The sequence below is a fragment of the Microcebus murinus genome, chromosome 7 (assembly GCF_040939455.1).
Source record: "Microcebus murinus isolate Inina chromosome 7, M.murinus_Inina_mat1.0, whole genome shotgun sequence".
Taxonomy (NCBI): domain Eukaryota; kingdom Metazoa; phylum Chordata; class Mammalia; order Primates; family Cheirogaleidae; genus Microcebus; species Microcebus murinus.
This window is the reverse complement of record NC_134110.1, coordinates 23,582,567-23,602,162: the sequence shown is the minus strand read 5'-3', so window position 1 is coordinate 23,602,162 and position 19,596 is coordinate 23,582,567. Positions and strand designations below refer to the sequence as shown.

General features: G+C 35.6%; 1 protein-coding gene across 1 annotated transcript in view; it reads right to left on the bottom strand.

The window, feature by feature from the left end:
• The window catches only part of GABRG3 (gamma-aminobutyric acid type A receptor subunit gamma3), a 435,843-nt gene that overhangs the window by 11,265 nt on the left and 404,982 nt on the right, over nucleotides 1–19,596 (bottom strand). Inside the window, exons 7-9 of the mRNA XM_012759954.3 lie at nucleotides 6,975–7,127; nucleotides 2,069–2,268; nucleotides 1,704–1,766 (exon numbers count right to left, since the gene is read on the bottom strand). Of these exons, the coding sequence (XP_012615408.1) occupies nucleotides 1,704–1,766; nucleotides 2,069–2,268; nucleotides 6,975–7,127 (416 nt within the window). The remainder of the gene's footprint in view (nucleotides 1–1,703; nucleotides 1,767–2,068; nucleotides 2,269–6,974; nucleotides 7,128–19,596) is intronic.

The window sequence follows — 19,596 nt, the reverse complement described above, 5'->3', positions numbered from 1 at the left end:
GTCCCTTTCCCCTCTGTTTCAGTCTGATGTTATTTGGAGCATTTGCTGGCAAAATCTGTCTGTTCACTGTGGTTTCCCACAGCTATAAAGGTGGCCTGCCTCCTAGCCTTCTGTGAGAACTACTGTGATCCACACTTGCGCAGTACAGATAACTACTGAGTCTCCATATGAACATGGGCTGGGAATGCACTAAATGTAAGGTACTGATCGACAGTTAGAAAACTCCCTGTGATGCCTGGTTGTAATTAATGAATTGATATGTATAAAGGAATAAAAGTCATGATTATATATAAATAAGTTATTATGTGATAAAAGTGGTAGATCACATCAGCAATTTAAACATACATTTCTTGATTTTTCAATAAAGCTAGATTCTTCATACCTCAACTATATGCTAAAAATTCAGATCCATAATAACTAAATGCAACAAATTTATTTTTAAATTGTCAAATATTGGTTAATATCTGCGAGGCTTAGTTTCTTCATACTTCAGTTTCCTCATCTGTAGAATGAGTTGTGGTAAGCATAATAGTGAGTTGATACACGAAAGTACTTAGAATGTGTTGTCAAGCAACGTGCTCAAAAGAAAGTGAGGACAGTCGGAGTGGAGGTGGAGGGGGAAGGGACTTTCTGAAGCAGGACACAAGAAGCAGAGACCACAAAAGAAAAGGCTGACAGATCTGACACCATGAAACTTAAAATAATACATGCAGGAAAAGGTCCAAGAAAGGACCATGACAATGTTGCCAACGAAAGCTGGAATAAAAACTACATGACAAACAAGTGAGTATCTGTCATATATTCTGTAAGTGGCTATCTAAATTAAACATTCCATAAAATATTATATATAATATATAACATATATCCATAACTGGCAGATATCTACTTTACAGTACTAATAAAAGTTAAAAGACATTCTAAAGCAATTCATAAAAGTAGAAATGCAAATCAAAAGTAAACAAGTAAAAATATGAAACTTTATCAATAATCAAAGAAATGCCAATGAGAAAAGTCGACAGGGGCTTGGCTGTCAAGCAGTGTAGGGGGAGTTCTGGGAGGGGGCATCTGGTACTGCTGATGGAGCTGGTTGAATGCCATTTATCAAACACAGTGCAACCCCTTTGCCAGCCATTCTGCTTCCAGGAATTTATAAGTAAATAAACAGTAACAGGTGTATACAAAATGGCAGTGATAAGAATGTGAATATAAGCAAAAAAGTGTGAATAAACCCAGTGTCCAGCCAAGATTGCCTGCGCATCAATAACAAGCCTGCAGTGCAATCATTGAAATGATCCTAGGAAATAATATCTGTGGCATGGAAACTGAAGTACATATTTTTGAGTTACAAATATAGCCCTTTTGTACATATTTGTGCAAGATATACAGATCTACTATATAGATCATAGTTCAGTTTTTCTAAATGCATGAGTATATATTATTTGAATGCCTAGAAAAAAACTCAGAACTATGTATGCCACACACTATTCCCCATGTAGAAAGACTATGATTAATTTTGGGCTCTACTTTCAAAATTTTCAAAGTTGGATTGTCTTTAAGTAGTAGTAAGCACATTTTTCAAGGGAGTGCATGCATCACTCATTGGTCTCCAATACATGCGTGCATAAGCAGCCACAGAGCTTTCAAATGCAATCCTAGTTTAGTAAAAGTTCTCAGAATACTGGTGCCTGTGATGCTATACATACCGAGGAGGGTCCTTGCAGGCTTATCCGCTCGTGAATCCATCTGGAGGAGTCTGGAGGTAATAACTACAAGGAAAGAAGAAAAATCTCGTTAGAAAACTGCCACGAACATTTCATCCCAGAGCTCCCTAGTTGACAGCAATCTTTATGGTATGATTAAACCACCCAGGTCACTGGTGGGTAACACTGGAGGATGCTAGAGGGTCACATTCACATCTTCAGAATCCCAGTCCGGCTCATTAGAGTTTTGTTGATGAGTATTTATATCATGTTTTATAAGATTCTTAGCAATACGTGTATTTAAGCACACATTTATCTCAAACCATCTCCCTGTTACCTCCCGGAAAATCTCTGCTACTGCAACTCACGGATGTTGTCTTCTTCTTCGTGGCCGCTGGTTTTCTGCAGCTTGAGTAGTAGTTGAGGGTGGCATACTCCATCAGAGCCGCGAAGACAAAGAGGAAACACACGGTCACAAAGAGGTCCATGGCGGTCACATAGGACACTCGCGGCAGGGACGTCCTGGCAATGGTGCTTAGGGTGGTCATGGTCAGCACTGTGGTGATGCCTGCATGGAGGACAGTCATCGAATTGTAAACGGATGCCACAGGGAACACGAACAATGACAGATCGCCCACGTCCCCCACTCCAACATGGCTCTTCTTTTAGGGAATCTTTCTTGACACTGCATACTCCACAAAATCTTACCTTGACCTTTCATGTCTGTACAATTTTGTAAGCAACATTTCAATGATATTTCTTATCATAGTCTTCACAATAACATTAAAATGCCTGAATCAAGTGGACAGCTTTCAGTTTATCCAGTAATTCTCTGTCATTGTTGGCCATTTTGTCTTTTAAACATTTATTTTTAAATGAAAATAGTTTGCAGTCCTATGTAGCACCTGCTGTTCCACATTTCACACTTCTCTTCTGCCCAGATAACCTCTTTTTGTTCTTACTTGTCCTGTCCTAATTTGTAAACTAGCCATACTAACTTGCTTACTTAATATATACTTACTTAAAGTAGCCATACTTACAATATATTTAGAACAAAAAACATCAATGCAAGGATTAATAAATAAAATTAAAATTTCTGCACACCAAATGCATAAAAAAGGAAAAGTAAAAGGAGCTATGCATTGGAAAAGATATGTTTATTGTACATAACCAACAAATCTTCATGATGTTGCATATTATCCAAGAACATGAAATATTTATTCAAGTGTATTTTTATGCCAGAAATGTTTGAGTTTTCCTCATCTATGATTCATTAGTGCTTTTTGCTTCTGGTCTGAGAAATCTTTATCTAATCTAATATTAGAGTCATAAGTTTTATCTTTCTAGAAATCTTGCATTTTTAGCTTTACCATTTAAGTTATAGTACATTTCAAATTAATTTTTGTGTATGATGGGAGGTAGAAATTAAAGTTCATTTGCATGATGCAATTATTAGGTTCAGACTTCTATAATATCAAATAGCTCAAAGACATTGATAGTGTTGTTCAGATCCTCCATTCTTTTACTGATTCTTTGTTGACTTGTTTAATCACTTAAGTAAACAGGTTTGACTGTTTATGCATACTGCTGATAGAAGTATATTTAAATCTCCAGCTCTGATTGTAGATTTTTAAATTCATTATTTTATTCTCAGTTTTTGCTTCTTTTAATATGAAGTTCTGATACTAGGCATGGACACATTTATGAATGTTTTGTCATTCTGTTGAGTTGATCCATTTATCGTTATTATATGTTTCTATGTATCTTTAATAGTCCTTTTCTTAATTTTACTTTGTCTCATTTAACACAGTATACCAGCTTCTTTGCTGTTCATATGGTAGCTGTTTTTCTATCCATTTTCTTTCAAACTACCTGTGTTCTTTTATGCTTTTTTTAGTCAATGTATAGTTAGGTCTTAACTTTTTTTTTTATATTTATTTATTTATTTTTCTTATTTTGGCATATTATGGGGGTACAGATTTTAAGGTTTCAATAAATGCCCATTTCCCTCCCTCCCCCCACAAGTCTGAGTTTCCAGCATGACCATCCCCCAGATGGTGCACATCTCACTCATTATGTAGATGTATACCCGCCCCCTTCCCCCTCCCCCCTGCCCAATGCCCTATTACTGTAAGTACCTATGTGTCCACTTAGGTACTACTCAGTTAATACCAGTTTGCTGGTGAATATATGTGGTGCTTGTTTTTCCATTCTTGGGATACTTCATTTAGTACTATGGGTTCCAGCTCTAACCAGGAAAATACAAGATGTGCTATATCACCATTGTTGCTTAGAGCTAAATAGTACTCCATGGTATACATATACCACATTTTATTAATCCATTCTTGGATTGATGGGCACTTGGGCTGTTTCCACAGCCTTGCAATTATGAATTGTGCTGCTATAAACATTTGAGTGCAGGTGTCTTTTTTTGTAGAGGTCTTAACTTTTTAATCATTCTGACAATACCTACCTTTTAATTAGATTATATGGTAGTCCATTTCCATGTAATGTAATTTTTAGTAGTAAGCCATCTTGCTGTTTTTCTATATGCTCTAATTTTTCTTTTCTTCCTCTCCTTCTTCTTTCCTTGTTCAATCATTTATTTATTTCTTTTTTCATTCTTTTTCTTTGGTTAAATAATTGGTTTTTGTATTCCATTTAATTCCTACATTGAATTCTTAGATATGCTTTCAATTATATTTTCCTAATTTTTCAACAAATTACAATAAGAATTCTTAACATATCACAGTCTACTTAGAATTATTTTTGTACCACTTCACTCATTTTTGTAACACTTAAACTCATATGAATATATTTTCATATATTTCCTATCCTCTTTGCTATTTATGGCCTATATTTTATTTATTTTTTATTTTGGAAACCACATCTTGTAATATTATCATTTTGACTTTAATCAAGGGGATAAAAATAGAAAGATAGTTTTTAATATTTATCACATATTTACCATTTTGATCTATTTCATTCCTTCTTATAAGTCTAATTTTCTATTTTTTTCCATTAACCTAATTAGCTTGCTTTAGCATTTTTATTGTGGTTTTAGATTTTCTGTGACAACTGTCACAGCTTTTGTTTATCTACAAATGCCTTAATTCCAACAAGATTTTGAAATATGTTTTCTCTGGATATAGAATATCAACTGGATAGGTTCTCTCTTTAATTTCAGTACTTTAAAGATGGCAATTAATTATCTTCTGCCCCCATTATTGCTCATGAAGGATGAGCCATTAGTGATATTTTTGCTCTTCTACATATAATGGGACATTTTTAATTTAACTGCTTTCAGAAATTTTCTTTATTTTCAGTTTTCAAGATTTGGACTATGGTGGTTTTCTTTGTATTTCTCCTGCTTGTATCTTCATAAACTGTTTGAATTTGTAGATTAGTGTTTTTCACCAAACTTGGGAATTTCTTCAAAAATTTTTGGCCTCATTCTTTTCTCTTGTTATTCTGGAACCTCAGTTACTGTTATGTTGTACATATTCATATTATACCACAGAACACTGAGGCTTTCTTCATTCTTTTAATCTTTGATTCCTGTGTTCTTCAGATTACATAAATTTTATTTGGTGGTCTGCCCTTTTACATAACCTTTTTCTTCTGCTATCTTTTATCTTAAGTACATTTAATACATTTTTCAATTAAGACATTATATATTTCATTCTAGAATTTCTTTTTATGTACTTTTCTGGTGTGATAACCCATGTGTTCATTCATTAAGATCATATTTTCCTTTAAGTCCCTGGACATTGTTATAATAGCTGTTTTAAAAACCCATGTCTACTGATTCAACATTAGAGTTGTAGAGTTGGTTTTTTTATTAAGTCTTTTTTCTTCCTTGGTCATAGATCACATATTTTTGCTTCTTAGACTGTCTAATATTTATTTATTATATATGTATACTGTGAGTGATACATGATAAGGAGTCTGGGCTATGTTTTCATTTTTGTTTAAAGCCTGTCAAATTCTTTCTTATTACAGACAGTTAATTTACTAGTGGTTGTTCTTGATCTTGTCATTGCTTGGTTTAAGCTTTATTAAAGGACATCTAGAGTACCCCTTCATTTCTACGCACAGATTTTCTGGTGTCTCAGTTCAACACCTTAGTGTTCATGATGTTTCTCCACTCTCTGGGCTGTTATCCGACAGCACTGTGTAGTTCTAATATCTCTGTGCTCTTTATCCCACAACAACTATTCTCCATAAGACTTTCATAGTCTCAAGTTGTATAAACATAACTACATGTTATATTGCTTGGAAGCTGATCTTTAAACGTCTTCAGTACAATGGCACCTAACATTTGTAACTGTAAGGTCATAACCCCAAGAGTAGTTACTAATTTGTGTTAATATCTTTGTCTGATGGTAGCAATTCTATCATGCATTTTTTTATAGAAAATACATGCTTATAAGCATGTAAAACTAGTATAGGTGGAAGATATTACAGGCTAGTTTATTTCAGTCAAACCGTACTTGGTTGTTGAACAATCAAATAAAGAATAAAAAAGCAAACACAGAAACAGCACAATATAAATATGAAAGACATTGCAAGGATTTGAAATTGATGCAGCTCCCTCTTGTCTGGAAGAAATTTGTCAGGGGGAAACAACCTCTATATTCAGTCTTATATATTACCTGTCTTCAAAAAATCAAAACGTTGAAAGTTAGGGAAATATCATAGAGAAAAACTGACAAAATATGTTGCACAGTTTTAAAACTACTGAACTTTAGTGTTTTATAGAGGACTTTAGGGGACAGAGAGAAAAACTCATAAAAAGACTGAGTTTTAGTGTGTGGATCACAGCTGAAAAGAATGATCATTTTCTTGTTCAGCTCTGCTATATACAAGCAGAGCTCCTTATTTTATTGAGAAGCTATTTTACTGATACTGGGTCTTCAGTTATAAAGGTGTGTGGCAAGTTCTGTTTCCTGCCACTAATATTGTGAGAATTTTGAGTTGACAGGTTCCAGATGTACATATATTTCTGTGATTATATCAGCTTATAGTATCAAATGCACGATTGATTATTATGAATCTCTAACCCCAACCTAATTTAAGTAGCACAACATGAAATTCCATTGTCAGAAAGAACAATCTAACTCAGCTACTTAAAAAAAATTCCAAGCATGGATTAAGTAACATTCAAACTAGGTCATTCACATTTAAACTAAGTCTCTTTCACTGAAAGTATTTTTATGAGTGCTTCTATATTAAAATTATACAAAATGGTGGGACAGATTTTTTGAAACTCACCCAATGCTGTTCTTGCTGGTGTAGCATCTTTTTTGATCCAGAATGACACCCAGGATAAAACCACAGTCAGTATACAAGGAATGTATGTCTGAATAGTGAAGTATCCCATTCTTCTACTCAATTCAAAATATATCGTCATGACAACATAATCACCTGTAATGAAATTTCATCAAAGTTAAGACAACTTTCATGTGTTACAAATAATTCAGGGAAATAATTTACAATTTATTTTGTGAGATGAATAACTTGGATAAAAATGTACAACTAGAACAAGATCAAATCAGGAAAAGGCTCAAAATCCTTTTCTTAATTTTTATAGTATCCATAGCTGTGCGGGGCATCTTACAGGTCACTGTAAAGGACATAAAAACAAGCGTATCAACTGACAGAGGGGACAGACATGCGTATCTAGTCCATGACAGGCCATGACTTGATGAACTTTTAATATTATTGCTTGAGTCTTTTTGTAAGTTGTATGATTAAATTCAAGGGTAACAGGTAAAATCAATCCTCAAACAGATCCAGGGTCATTTTAAAGGATGTTTTTTCAGTAATAACAGAGATATCATATATATAAACTTGTGTTAACCCATTTTATATTTTTATTTTGTCATATTATGAACATAATAACCTAATCAACTTTGTTTCATTTAATATTTTTATATTTATCTTATGTTTTCATAACTTTAGTACTCAATGCTGTACCAACCCAGAAACAAACAGAAATAGTCATTTCATGACATTCTGCTCCTCCTGCCAAACAGAGCTGCACCACAAAGAATTTGGGGCAATGTAGATGTTACTAGAGATTCTGTGAGATTCCCTGGGGGCTTGATGATACGCCGTACATTTCATTCCTGAAGCATCTCTATTTTTCTTCTAGGCATCACCCTGCCAAGATTGTGCCTTTCCCCACCCTCACCATGTGAGTCCTCCACTCCTTCTTGCAGCACCTGAAATTCACCATGTCCAGAACTGAACTGTCACTTTCCCCTCCTCTCCATTCAGGTCTTTCTCTCACATGCTCAAGGAGGAATCCCAGAAGCCATCTCTGACTCCTTCTGTTCTCTTCTCCATGGTTCTATCTGCTCTCAAATCCTTTACCCACCCAGTCCAAGCTACCATCACAGCCACAAGCTTGTCTCCTAATGACCAGTCCTCTTATGCTCCAAACCATTCTATGTTCTGCCATCAAAAGGATCTTTCTAAAACACAAATATCATATCCTCTTCCTTATAATCCTTCAACAACATTTTGCTGCCCTTGCACAACTGTCAGACTCGTATCATGGCCCACACCACCCTGCATCCTCCACTGTCTACACTCTTGGCATCTGGTCTACCCAGGTCCTCAAACTTGCCAAAATCTTTCCCCACAGGCCTCTGAATCCCTTGCCCTCTGCCTGGAATGCTCTTCTTTTTTCTTTTCCCTGCATTCAGATAGTTCTTCTTCTCTCATCCTTGAATTTTAGCTTAGAAATTACTAACTTCCCCAGGAAGTCTTCTCTGAAATGCCCCCAACAATTATGAAAAACTCATTTCTATAATTATGAATATAATATCTGTCTTCAAACGAATAAACTGATTGGGTTATGAGATGTAGCTCTCTTGTTTGCCAATGCTGCCTAATGATAAGCTATTAATTAGTATTTGCTTAATAAAAAGGTCATCATTAAAGTTCCATTTTTACTTAAAAGATTGACAGGGAGAGTATACTGGGCCCACATGAAAACTATGCTTTTCAATAAATTAGAATTTTTTTTGTAGGTTGCAATATTGTGTTTTAGCAACATTTAGGAGCACTGATAGAAACATTAATTCTGATGCCATTTTCCAAGAAACATTCAAAATTTTAAGTAAATTAGCATTTTAGTATAAAAGAATCAGGATGATTAATGTGAAGCAATAAAGGAACAAAACAATATTGTTCTAAGTAATGTGAATGCCAATGTTACATCATTTCCTGGGGAAATGTTATTTGAATTATGTGTGATTCTTAATGCCTGTTAATTTTTGCATAAAATTTCAATCAAAACTCTTCCACCTAACACGTACAATGCACAGTATCTGGGGGATGGGCGCATTTATAACTTTGACTAAAATGGCACAATAGCAATTTATGTAACCAAAACGTTTATACCCCCATAATATTCTGAAATAAAAATAAATAAATAAAAAGCTATAAAAATCTCTAGCAGAGAAACAAACAAGCATCCAGAAAAACATACCATAATAAATCACTCTAGGAGCCATGAACATGGTCCAAATAAAATGCGCAAAGAGTTGATAAATTTCTTCAATTACCACTGTTTTAGGTTACTGAGCAAGATAAACAGAGGGACAACCCCAGGGCAGACATGCAATTCATTCTAGCAAACCATCTGCTTTCTCCCTCCCTGGGGTGAGGGGACTCCTCATGCCTGTGCTCAGCTTACTCCCCTGCCTAACGCAGAGGTCTATCTGGGCATCCTGTGGTTACTAGCCTTCCTGGACCCTGGGTGCCATACTGAGGCTCTGCCTTTTCCAGAAGTGGGTGGTTTGAAGGAGAAAGGAGCATCACCGAAGTCCCAGTGTCAGGTGCATGACTGGAGGTGTGCATGATGCTTTCCTTGACAGATGGGAGGCCTTGGAGTGAACTTACCAAAGAACTGTATGCTATTACATGCGGTTTGGTGTTTTCTTTTAACTTCATTACTAATTCACTATTGCTTGTTTTCCTCCTGGTGTTGGCTGATTTGTGGTTACTTTCTATTTTCAATGTTAACTATTTTTTTTCTTTTTTTCTTTTCACATTGTTTCTTTTGTGTGTTCCATTGTTTCCAGAAAGGAATGTGTGGTAAAAGTATCATTATTACACATACAATGCCATTTTTAAAAGGAGAATCACATATGTATTTCTACTCATATAAAGAGTTGAGTTTACACCCATACTCATATCCTTATCATTCACTTTTCATGATCACCAGAAGAAAAAAAATTTTAAGTATTACATATTTTAAAACAGAAAAATATGATAATTTTTATTAAAATAAATTTTGACTTCATGCCTATAACCATGTTTAACCATAAAGTAATGGACATTTTTAGAACAAGTAAATCTTAGCACAATTAAAGTATAATAATTATGTAAAAAGTTAATTAGTTAATATGATTGTGGTCTGCAAATGATGTGCTGAAAGAAATTTTAGGATAAGTATAGATACCACCAAACATGATGTAATCCTGTAAGTATATTCAGCAAGAAATTTTTACCTAATTACTAAATGCTAACTGTGGAGTAGCATGAAAGTGTGATGCCTCTGGTGGCCACAAAGATAAGGGTTTCTTATCCTTTTTCACCCAGGAATTCTGCCAGGTTTTCAAAGGGAAGATCAGGGAGACTCCTGACAAAGCCTCTCCATGGGGCCCTGTGGGGCTGAGTGACAATGTCCATCACTACAACTCCACCAAGGCCCATATCCTTCTATCCCCTGGTAAAGCAAGTGCCTCAGTACACAGGGAGTGGGGAACAGAAACTGATGCATTAGGACAATGGTGGGAACCTACTGCAAGTGTGTGGGTGACTGGAAGATGAAGAAAGCTGTACCCCTGAGGGAGGGGCAGGGACATGTGCTAGGCCCAACATTCCATCTGGAGGAGGAACAGGAACACTCGTGAAAGTCACACCCCAAGAACCAAGTTTACAAATCCTGCCTAATACTGGGGCTTAGTCAAAACATCAGATACACCTCACTCTCTCTAGATCCAACCACCAACACACTACCAAGCGTTGAGTGAGAACAGCAGTGTAATTCAGGTGCAGACGCTGCAAGAGACAGGTGCTCCCTGGGAAGAGTGCGAAGGGAAGACCCAAAGCCAAGCCTAGAGTCAAGCAAGAAGCAAACTCGAACCTGGCTCAACTTCTGACTAAAGAAGCAAAAACCCTAGCATTAAAAGTATACCAAAATAAAAGGCACGCTCATTTCCAAGCATACGAAAAATTTACCTCAGTATTATTACCTCAGAATTTACCTCAGAATCTACATGATTCTATAAAACACGTCTAGTTTCCACATAAAATTGTAGGACATAAAATAAGCCAAAAATAGCAGCCTGAAGAGACAAAGTAATCACTAGAAACAGAACCAGATATGAACGAGGATATGTAAAATAATTATTTGATGTGCTAAAGTCTCTAATGGAGAAGGGAGATAACATGCAAGGCCAAATACGTGACTTGGCCAATCGATGGAAATCAGATCAACCGAAATTATAAGAAGGCATATAATTAAAAAGCAAGAAATCAAACACTTAAGATAGATGGTGTCCCTTACAGACACATTAGTAGACTTATCACAGTCAAAGATAACAAGCTTTGTAACATGTGAATACAAATTATCCAAACTGAAACACAAAGAAAAATATGAGTTAAAAAATTAGAACAGAGAAACCAAGAATTGTGGAAAAATAACAAACTGCCTAATACATGTATAATGATAATCCCATAAGAAGAAAAAAAAAGAATAAAATATTTGAAGAAATAATGACTGAGAATTTTGCAAAATCATGCACATACCAAACTACAGATCCCAAAACTCAAACATCAGCCAAGATAAATACCAAGTAATCAAAACAAATAAATAATAAAGCATATCTAAGTATTATCATATTAAAAATGCTAAAAGCTAGATACAAAATAAATACTTTGAAAGCATCCAGAGAAAAAAAGAGACACAGTTATTTTTTTTTGCAGAGGAGCAAGGATAAGACTTACAGAAGACTTCTCTTCAGAAATCATGCAAGAAAGAAGACAATGGAATGAAATCTCTAAAGATCTGAAAGAAAAAAGTCAACCCAGGGCCGGGCTCGGTGGCTCACGCCTGTAATCCTAGTTCTTGGGAGGCCGAGGCAGGCGGATTGCTCAAGGTCAGGAGTTCAAAACCAGCCTGAGCAAGAGCAAGACCCCATCTCTACTATAAATAGAAAGAAATTAATTGGCCAACTGATATATATATATAAAATTAGCCGGGCATGGTGGCGCATGCCTGTAGTCCCAGCTACTCGGGAGGCTGAGGCAGGAGGATTGCCTGAGCCCAGGAGTTTAAGGTTGCTGTGAGCTAGGCTGACGCCACGGCACTCACTCTAGCCTGGACAACAAAGCGAGACTCTGTCTCAAAAAATAAATAAATAAATAAATAAATAAATAAATAAATAAATAAAATAAAAAAAAAAAGAAAAAAAAAAAAAAGAAAAAAGTCAACCCAGAATGAAACTCAGTGAAAACACCTTTCAAAAGTAAAAGAGACATAAACACTTTCTCAGATAAACAAAAATTAAAGGAATTCACTGGCAGCAGACCTACTCAACAAGAAATGGAAAAAAAAGTTCTCCAGAGATAAGGAATGAATTATATTCAGAAACTTGCATCCACCCAAAGACATTAAGAGTGTTGAACATGCAATATATAAAGTTATCTATTCTATAATGTTACTGGCTTTAAAAGATAGCTATTTAAAGCAAACATATGACAACATATTGATAATATGGTTTATGTTTATAGCATAAGAAAAAATGAAATGTATAATAGAAATTATACAGGAGCTGGAAAGAGGAAGGGGAGACTATACAGTTAAAAGGTTTTAAAACCTCATAGGTATCAGCATAGTGCTATGTGGAGGTCAACTCGGATTACTAATATATACTAAGTCCTGGGATAATCATTAAAAAGTTGTTAAAATGGTTATAGACAATAAATCAAGAGAAGAAATAGAATAAAATCATAAAAATGCTTAATTAAATGTAGAGAAAGTAGGAAGAGGACAAAGAAACAAAGAACAAATGGTAAAAAAAATTAAAAATACTAGAAAGATGATATATTTTAATCTAATCTTAATAATCACTTTACATGCTAATAGTCTAAAAATGGTAGCTGAAACACACAGATTGTTAGCTTGTAAAAAAAGCAATGCTGAACTATATGCTGCATAAAAACCACTTTAAAGACAAAGGTACATCAGGTTAAAAGTAAGAAAAATAGAGAAAAAATACCATGCAACATTAAGCAAAAGAAAGCTAGAGTAGCTATATGAATTTTGAAAAACAAGGGATATTTTTAGGAATAAAAAGGGATGCCACATAGTGATAAAGACATGAATTCTCCAAGAGAATGTAACAATTTTTAATGTGTATGCATATATCAATAGAGATTCAAAATGCAGGGTCAAAAACTGATAGATCTGGAAAAGAAAAAGACAAACTCATAAATATACTTGGGAAATATAACAGTCTTCTCTAAGTAATTGAAAGAACAGATAATCAGGAAATGTGTAAGAGTATGGATTACCTATACAATAATATCAACCAATTGGACATGATTTATAAATATAAAACATTCCACCCAACAGGACAGTAGAATACACATTCTTCTCAAATACATATGACACATTCAGCAAAACAGAGCATATTCTTTACCAAAAAATAAAGCTTAATAAGTTTAAAAGAATATAAATCAGACAAAGTTAATCCTTAGGCTATAGCATAATTAAACTACAAATCAATAACAAAAATATAACTGGAAAATTCTCAAATGTTTTAAAATTAATCAATGTTTCTTAGTTTGTATAGATCAAGAAGAAAATCTCAAGGGAAAATTTTTTAAACTGGAAATTAAAATACAACCTATCAAAATTGTGTAATGCAAGTAAAAACTGCTTAGATGGACATTTATAGCATTAAGTGCTTCTATTGCAAAGAAAAAGATCTTGAATCAGTAATCTAAGCTACCACCTTAAGAAATTAGAAAAAGAATAACAAATTATAACCAAAATAATAAGAGGAATGAAAAATCAAGTATTTTGAAAAGATCAATAAAATCAATTTATTAGTTTTCTATTGCTACATAAGAACTGATCACAAACTTAGTGGGTAAGAAAATATCCATTATTATCAAAGAGTTCTAAAGGTCAGTTGTCCAAGCATAGCATTACTAGATTCTCTGGTTAGGGTATCAAAAGGAAGAAGTCAATATACTAGCAGGGCTGCATGCTTTTCTAGATGCTCTAGGGGAAACCCCACTTCTAAACTCATTCAGGTTGCTGGCAGAATTCAATTCCTTGAGGCTGCAGGACTGAGCCCCTTGTTCCCTTACTGGCTGTCAGCCAGTAGTTAAATCAGCTCCCCCACTGCCGACTTATTTAAGGGAGCAAGAACATGTCCAATCCTTAAGGTGCTAGATACAAAATAAATACTTTGAAAGCATCTAGAGAAAAAGCTCTGAATTCCCCTTCTGGAACCAGCCAGAGGAAACTCTGTTTCTAAAGGGCTCATATAATCAAGCCAGGCCCACCCAGATAATTTCCATGTCTTAAATTCAACTTTGCCATTTAATATAACCTAATCACAGGAGTAAAATCCATCAAATTCACAGTGTTGAACATTAGGGGTTGGTGGGAAATCTTGGAGGCCACCTTAGAATTCTCCCTACTATAACTGATAAACCTCTGACAGTCTGGCCAAGAAAAAGAGATAAGATACAAATAACCAATCTCAGGAATGAAAGAGGGGGCAGCATTACTGGATGATAAGGAAACAATGCCGAATGAACAATTCTATGCCGAAAATGCTAAAACTTGGATGAAATGAACATATTCCTTGAAAGACACAAACTACCAAGACTCACTTAAGAAGAAATAGATAACCTGATATACCTATATCTATTAAAGAAGTTAGATTTTATTTAAAGACCTTCTAAAAATACCACTCTAATCACAGTGAATTTCACTAGCAAATTCTACCAAGCATCTAAGGAAGAAATAACATCAATTCTACACAATTTCTTTTTTTTTCCAGAACAAAAGGAATCTTTACCCAGCTGTACTATTAGGCTGACTTTACCTAATAGCAAAACCAGAAATATCTTCTGAAAACTATAGTCTAAAAGCCCTCATTAATGTAGACACAAAAATTATCAATAGAATAGGAGCAAACTGAATCTAGCTACTGTAAGGCTGATGGCGGCCCCCTCCCTTCCCTAGATCAAAAAAGAAAAGGCTCACGAGACCAGACCCACCAAGGACAAAACTGCCAGGCCCTGCTGAGAGGAACCACACCCAGATGTCCCCCGGATAAGAACCTTTCAGCTCCTGGATTTGGCAAATACCGCCAGCCCCACTCAAGATCATAATGGAAAATCCCCAGCTCTTCCAGCACAAAGTCCCTAGCCCCACCCAAATGATATAAAAGGCCTCTCAGCCCCTTCAAACGGAGGTGACTTCTGGGCCCCCCTCTCCTGGAGCCCCAGAACCTCGTCCAGGAGTGTATAATAAAGCCGCGTGGTTTGGCCCCTACTCTTTCTCTCTCTCTGTCTTTTCTTTTCACCGCCACCGAAAAACCTTACAGCTACAAACACACACGTAGCACATGACAAGTTGGGTCCATGCTAGGAATGATGCAAAGCTGGTGGTATTAAAAAAATCAATCAATGTAACTCAGCATATTGACATACTAAATAGGAAACATTATATAATCATTTAGAAAATGCAGAAAAATAATCTGATAAAATTAAACATCTGTTTAGGAATAGAAAAGGAACTTCATTAACCTATAAAGGGCATCTACAAAAATACTACAGCTAGCATCACCCCTGGTAATTGATTATAGGCTAGACTTAGTGACTCACTACTAGCAAGTAGAAAATTGAAAAGAAAAATATTATAATTTTATAGTGGAGACATCTGGCAGACAGCCTCTTATTAACCAAGTGATCAAAGGTTAACATCATCAATGATAAGTAATGTTGACTAGGTGAGCTGGCTCATGCCTGTAATCCCAGCATGTTGGGAAGCCAAGGTGGGAGGACTGTTTGAGGCTAGGAGTTGGAGACCAGACTGGGCAATAGAGAGACCCTATCTCTACAGAAAATAAGTAAATAAATAAATAAAAATTGAGCATGGTGGTGCACACCTGTAGTTCCAGCTACTGGGGAGGCTGAGGCAGGAGAATTGCTTGAGCCCAAGAGTTTGAGGTTGCTGTGAGCTAGGCTGATGCCACTGCACTCTAGCCCTGGCGACAGAGCAAGACCCTATCTCAAAAAAACAAAGCAAAACAAACAAAACAAAAGTAATGTTGATACCATGTGATCCCTATGTGATATATGTGATGTGATGAGAAAACATTAGGTAAGTCCAAGTTGAGGACATTCTACAAGATATTTCACTGGTAGTGATCAAAAGTGTCAGGGTCATGAAAAACTAATAATCATAGATTGGAAGAGACTAAAGACATATGAAAACTCAATGCAATGGGGTGTCCTGGATTGGATACTAGAAAAGGAAAAGTGCATTAATAAAAATTGATAAAGCCTGAACACAAATTGTTGGTTAGCTATGAGTAATGCCTATGTTAATTTCTTAGTTTTGATAACCTTGCTATGGCTATATAAAATGTTAACATTAAGGAAAAATGAGCAAAAGGTAAATAAGAAGTTCTTTTGTAAATCAAAGATTATTTCAAAAGAGAAATTTTAAAAAATATATCAATTTTTAATCCTATACTCAGCAAAAATAACTTCAAGAATTAAGGCAAAATAAAACTTTTCCAGATATAGAAGCTGAAAAAATTGGCCACCAGCAGACTCATACTATAAGAAATGTTAGATAAAGTATTTCAGGCAGAAAAAAAGAAGATATTCAATGGAACTATGAATCTATGCAAATGAAAGGCCAGCCCTGGAAATGGTAACTATGTGAGTAAATAGATAAGGTTAATTTTCTTAATGTTTAAATGTCTTTAAACAAAAATTCTAACTACATAGTATATTGTATATAACATACATAAAAGTAAAATGTTTAACAATAGTAGCATAAAGTTTGGGAGTGGAGAAATAAAAGCATACTCTACTAAAATTCTTACTGTACATAAAGTGGTAAAATATCATTTAAGGGTAGCCTATGATAAGTTCAAGATGTATATAATAAGTTCTAAAATAAGTGAAAGAGTTGTATTTAAAAAGCCAACTATGAAGATAGAATGGAATCATAAAATATGTTCAGTTAATACAAAAGAAGGAAGAAGAAGAGAAAAAAGTGAACAAAAATAGATTGGACAAATAGAACAAAAAAACCAAGATGATAGATTTAAACTAAACAAGTCAATAATCACATCAAATATAAATGGTGTAAATACTCAATGAAGGCAGAGTTTTTCAGCTTGAATAAATAATCCAGACCTAACTATAGGCTGCCTACAAGAAAAACACTTTAATAATAAAGATAAAAATAGATTAAAAGTTAAAGGATAAAAAAAGGTATACCTTGGTAATACTAATCAAAGGAAGCTATATTAATCTCAAAGTAGATTTTAGAGCATAGAATATTATTGGAGATAAAGAAGTTCATTTCCTGCCTGGGTGTGGTGGCTCATGCCTGTAATCCCAGCATTTTGGGAGGCCAAGGCAGGAGGCTCACTTGAGACCAGTCTGGCCAATAGCAAGACCCTGTCTCTACAAAAGGTAAAAAGAAAAAGTTAGCCAGGGGTGGTGGCATGCACCTGTAGTCCCAGGTACTCGGAAGGCTGCCATGGGCCCAGAGTTTGAGGTTGCAATGAACTATGATGACGCCACTGTACTCTAGCCCTGGCGACAGAGCAAGACCCTGTCTCAACAAAACAAAACAAAACAAACCATTTGCCAAAATAGACTGTATTCTGAGCCTTAGGATAAGTCAAATTATTATACACTAAATAACTTGGAGGAAGCTCCAGAGAATTATGCTCAGTGAAAAAAAAAGAGGAAAAATAGCTGAGCCCCCAAACCCCATTTTGTATGATTTCATTTACATAATATTCCTGGACTGATAGGGCAGAGATAGACAGCAGATTAAGAGTTGCCAAGGCTTATAGAGGGCATAGAAGTGGCAGAGATGTGGGTTTGGCTGTAGAAGGCCACCATGAGCCATCCTTGTGGTGATGCACATATTTTGCATCTTGACTGTGTTCATGCCAATGCCCTGTTATGATAGTTTTTTTTCAAAACATTGCCATTGGGGCAACTGAGTAAAGGGTGCACAGGATCTCTGCTTTATTTCTTACAACTACATTTCAATCAATAGTCATTTAAAAATAAAATGGCTAATTAAAAAACACCCCATGGATCAAGTAGTAAATCAAAGTATAAATGAGAAAGTATTATTAATTGAATGAAAATTATACTGAATGTAAATATTGAAGGAAAATGAACTTAATTAAGATGATCAATGATTGTAATTTAGACTTCCTGCCAGATTTGCATGGCTTCTTTGACCTAACCAATGGGTTTTATTATTTACAAGATGTATGCTCTCCTATTTTGAGCTCGGCCCTCATTTTAGAGTATTATGTTGCCAGGGACTGTGGCCCCAGTCCTGCATTGACTCACCTTGTTGCTTGGCTCTTGTGGGTCCAGGTCCCCTAAAGCCAATGTTTTTGAATGCTTCCATAAGGGCATGCAAGAGTCATGGCCAATAAAACAAGTGCCATCTTCTAACAGTTGGCATTTTCCCAAAATAGCATCACTTCTACTTTCAATTAACTCCAATATAATAAATCAGAGATATAACTCAAATTAAAACTCTGAGTTTTCATCCCCAACTGTTAAAAGGTGTTTTCATACAACCAAACAAGACAGAACTTGGGCACAGCTACAAATGCCTGAAGAATGCAGATGAAGAGTACTGGGTTGATATGTTTCATAAGCTTATTTTCCTTTGCATAAAATCTGTTCAAATCTTATGTCCCAAGGCTTTGGGATTTTTCACAGCTGATGGAATCCATTCAACTCCAGTGTCAGAGATGAGCTGTCAGTGAGGAGGCCTGATTTAAATACAGTAGATTGTAGAAGAATGAACCTCTTTGGGATAGAAGTCATTATATCTGTGATGAGAGTTTAAAATGCCTTTGAGGTGACTTATTTTGAGGCTCTGAAAAGCAGCCTCCAGGACCAGCCTGATGATCATTCCATAACTGTCCTCAGGGAATATTCCAGGGAGGTTGGTGGAGCTTGCTCCAGAAAAGAGAATCTCTGTCTCCAGCATATCACTGTGGTTGACATCTGCCCTGCTCAGGGACAAACATGCTAATCTGCTTCTTCCACCTCTTTCCACATTTAGAAACAAGCATTGGTTCTTATTTTGCTCAGACAGCCTCTCCAGGCTAAATGTAGGATTATCTTTTACCTTTTTGTTCCTATTACATGATTCCTGGGTTTGTTTGTTTTTTTTTTTTTATAGCAAATGAGGATGATGCCAGCAGATCACCAAAAGTATCAGAAACTTAGTGATATTATGAATTCAGACAATCAGACTGTGGTATTGAACTCTGCAAATTTTGTACTCATTTAACTTGATACAACAAGGGAATATATTCAAAATAAAAATAAATGAGAACATGGAGTAGGGTGGGCAGACGTTTAGGATTTGAAATTGGCAGATAGGACTTAACAGGGGAGGTTCCTCTAGAAAAGGCAGGTTTTAGGGGGTGGGGATTTGTGGAGCTCCTTTATTTAGCACATGTTGATGACATGTCTGTGCTGGCTCTGGCCTTTGTCCATGCATCCATTCCTCGCCCCTCCCCTGCTCTACTCTGTACCTTTCAGAGGTTGGCAGGTGCACCTG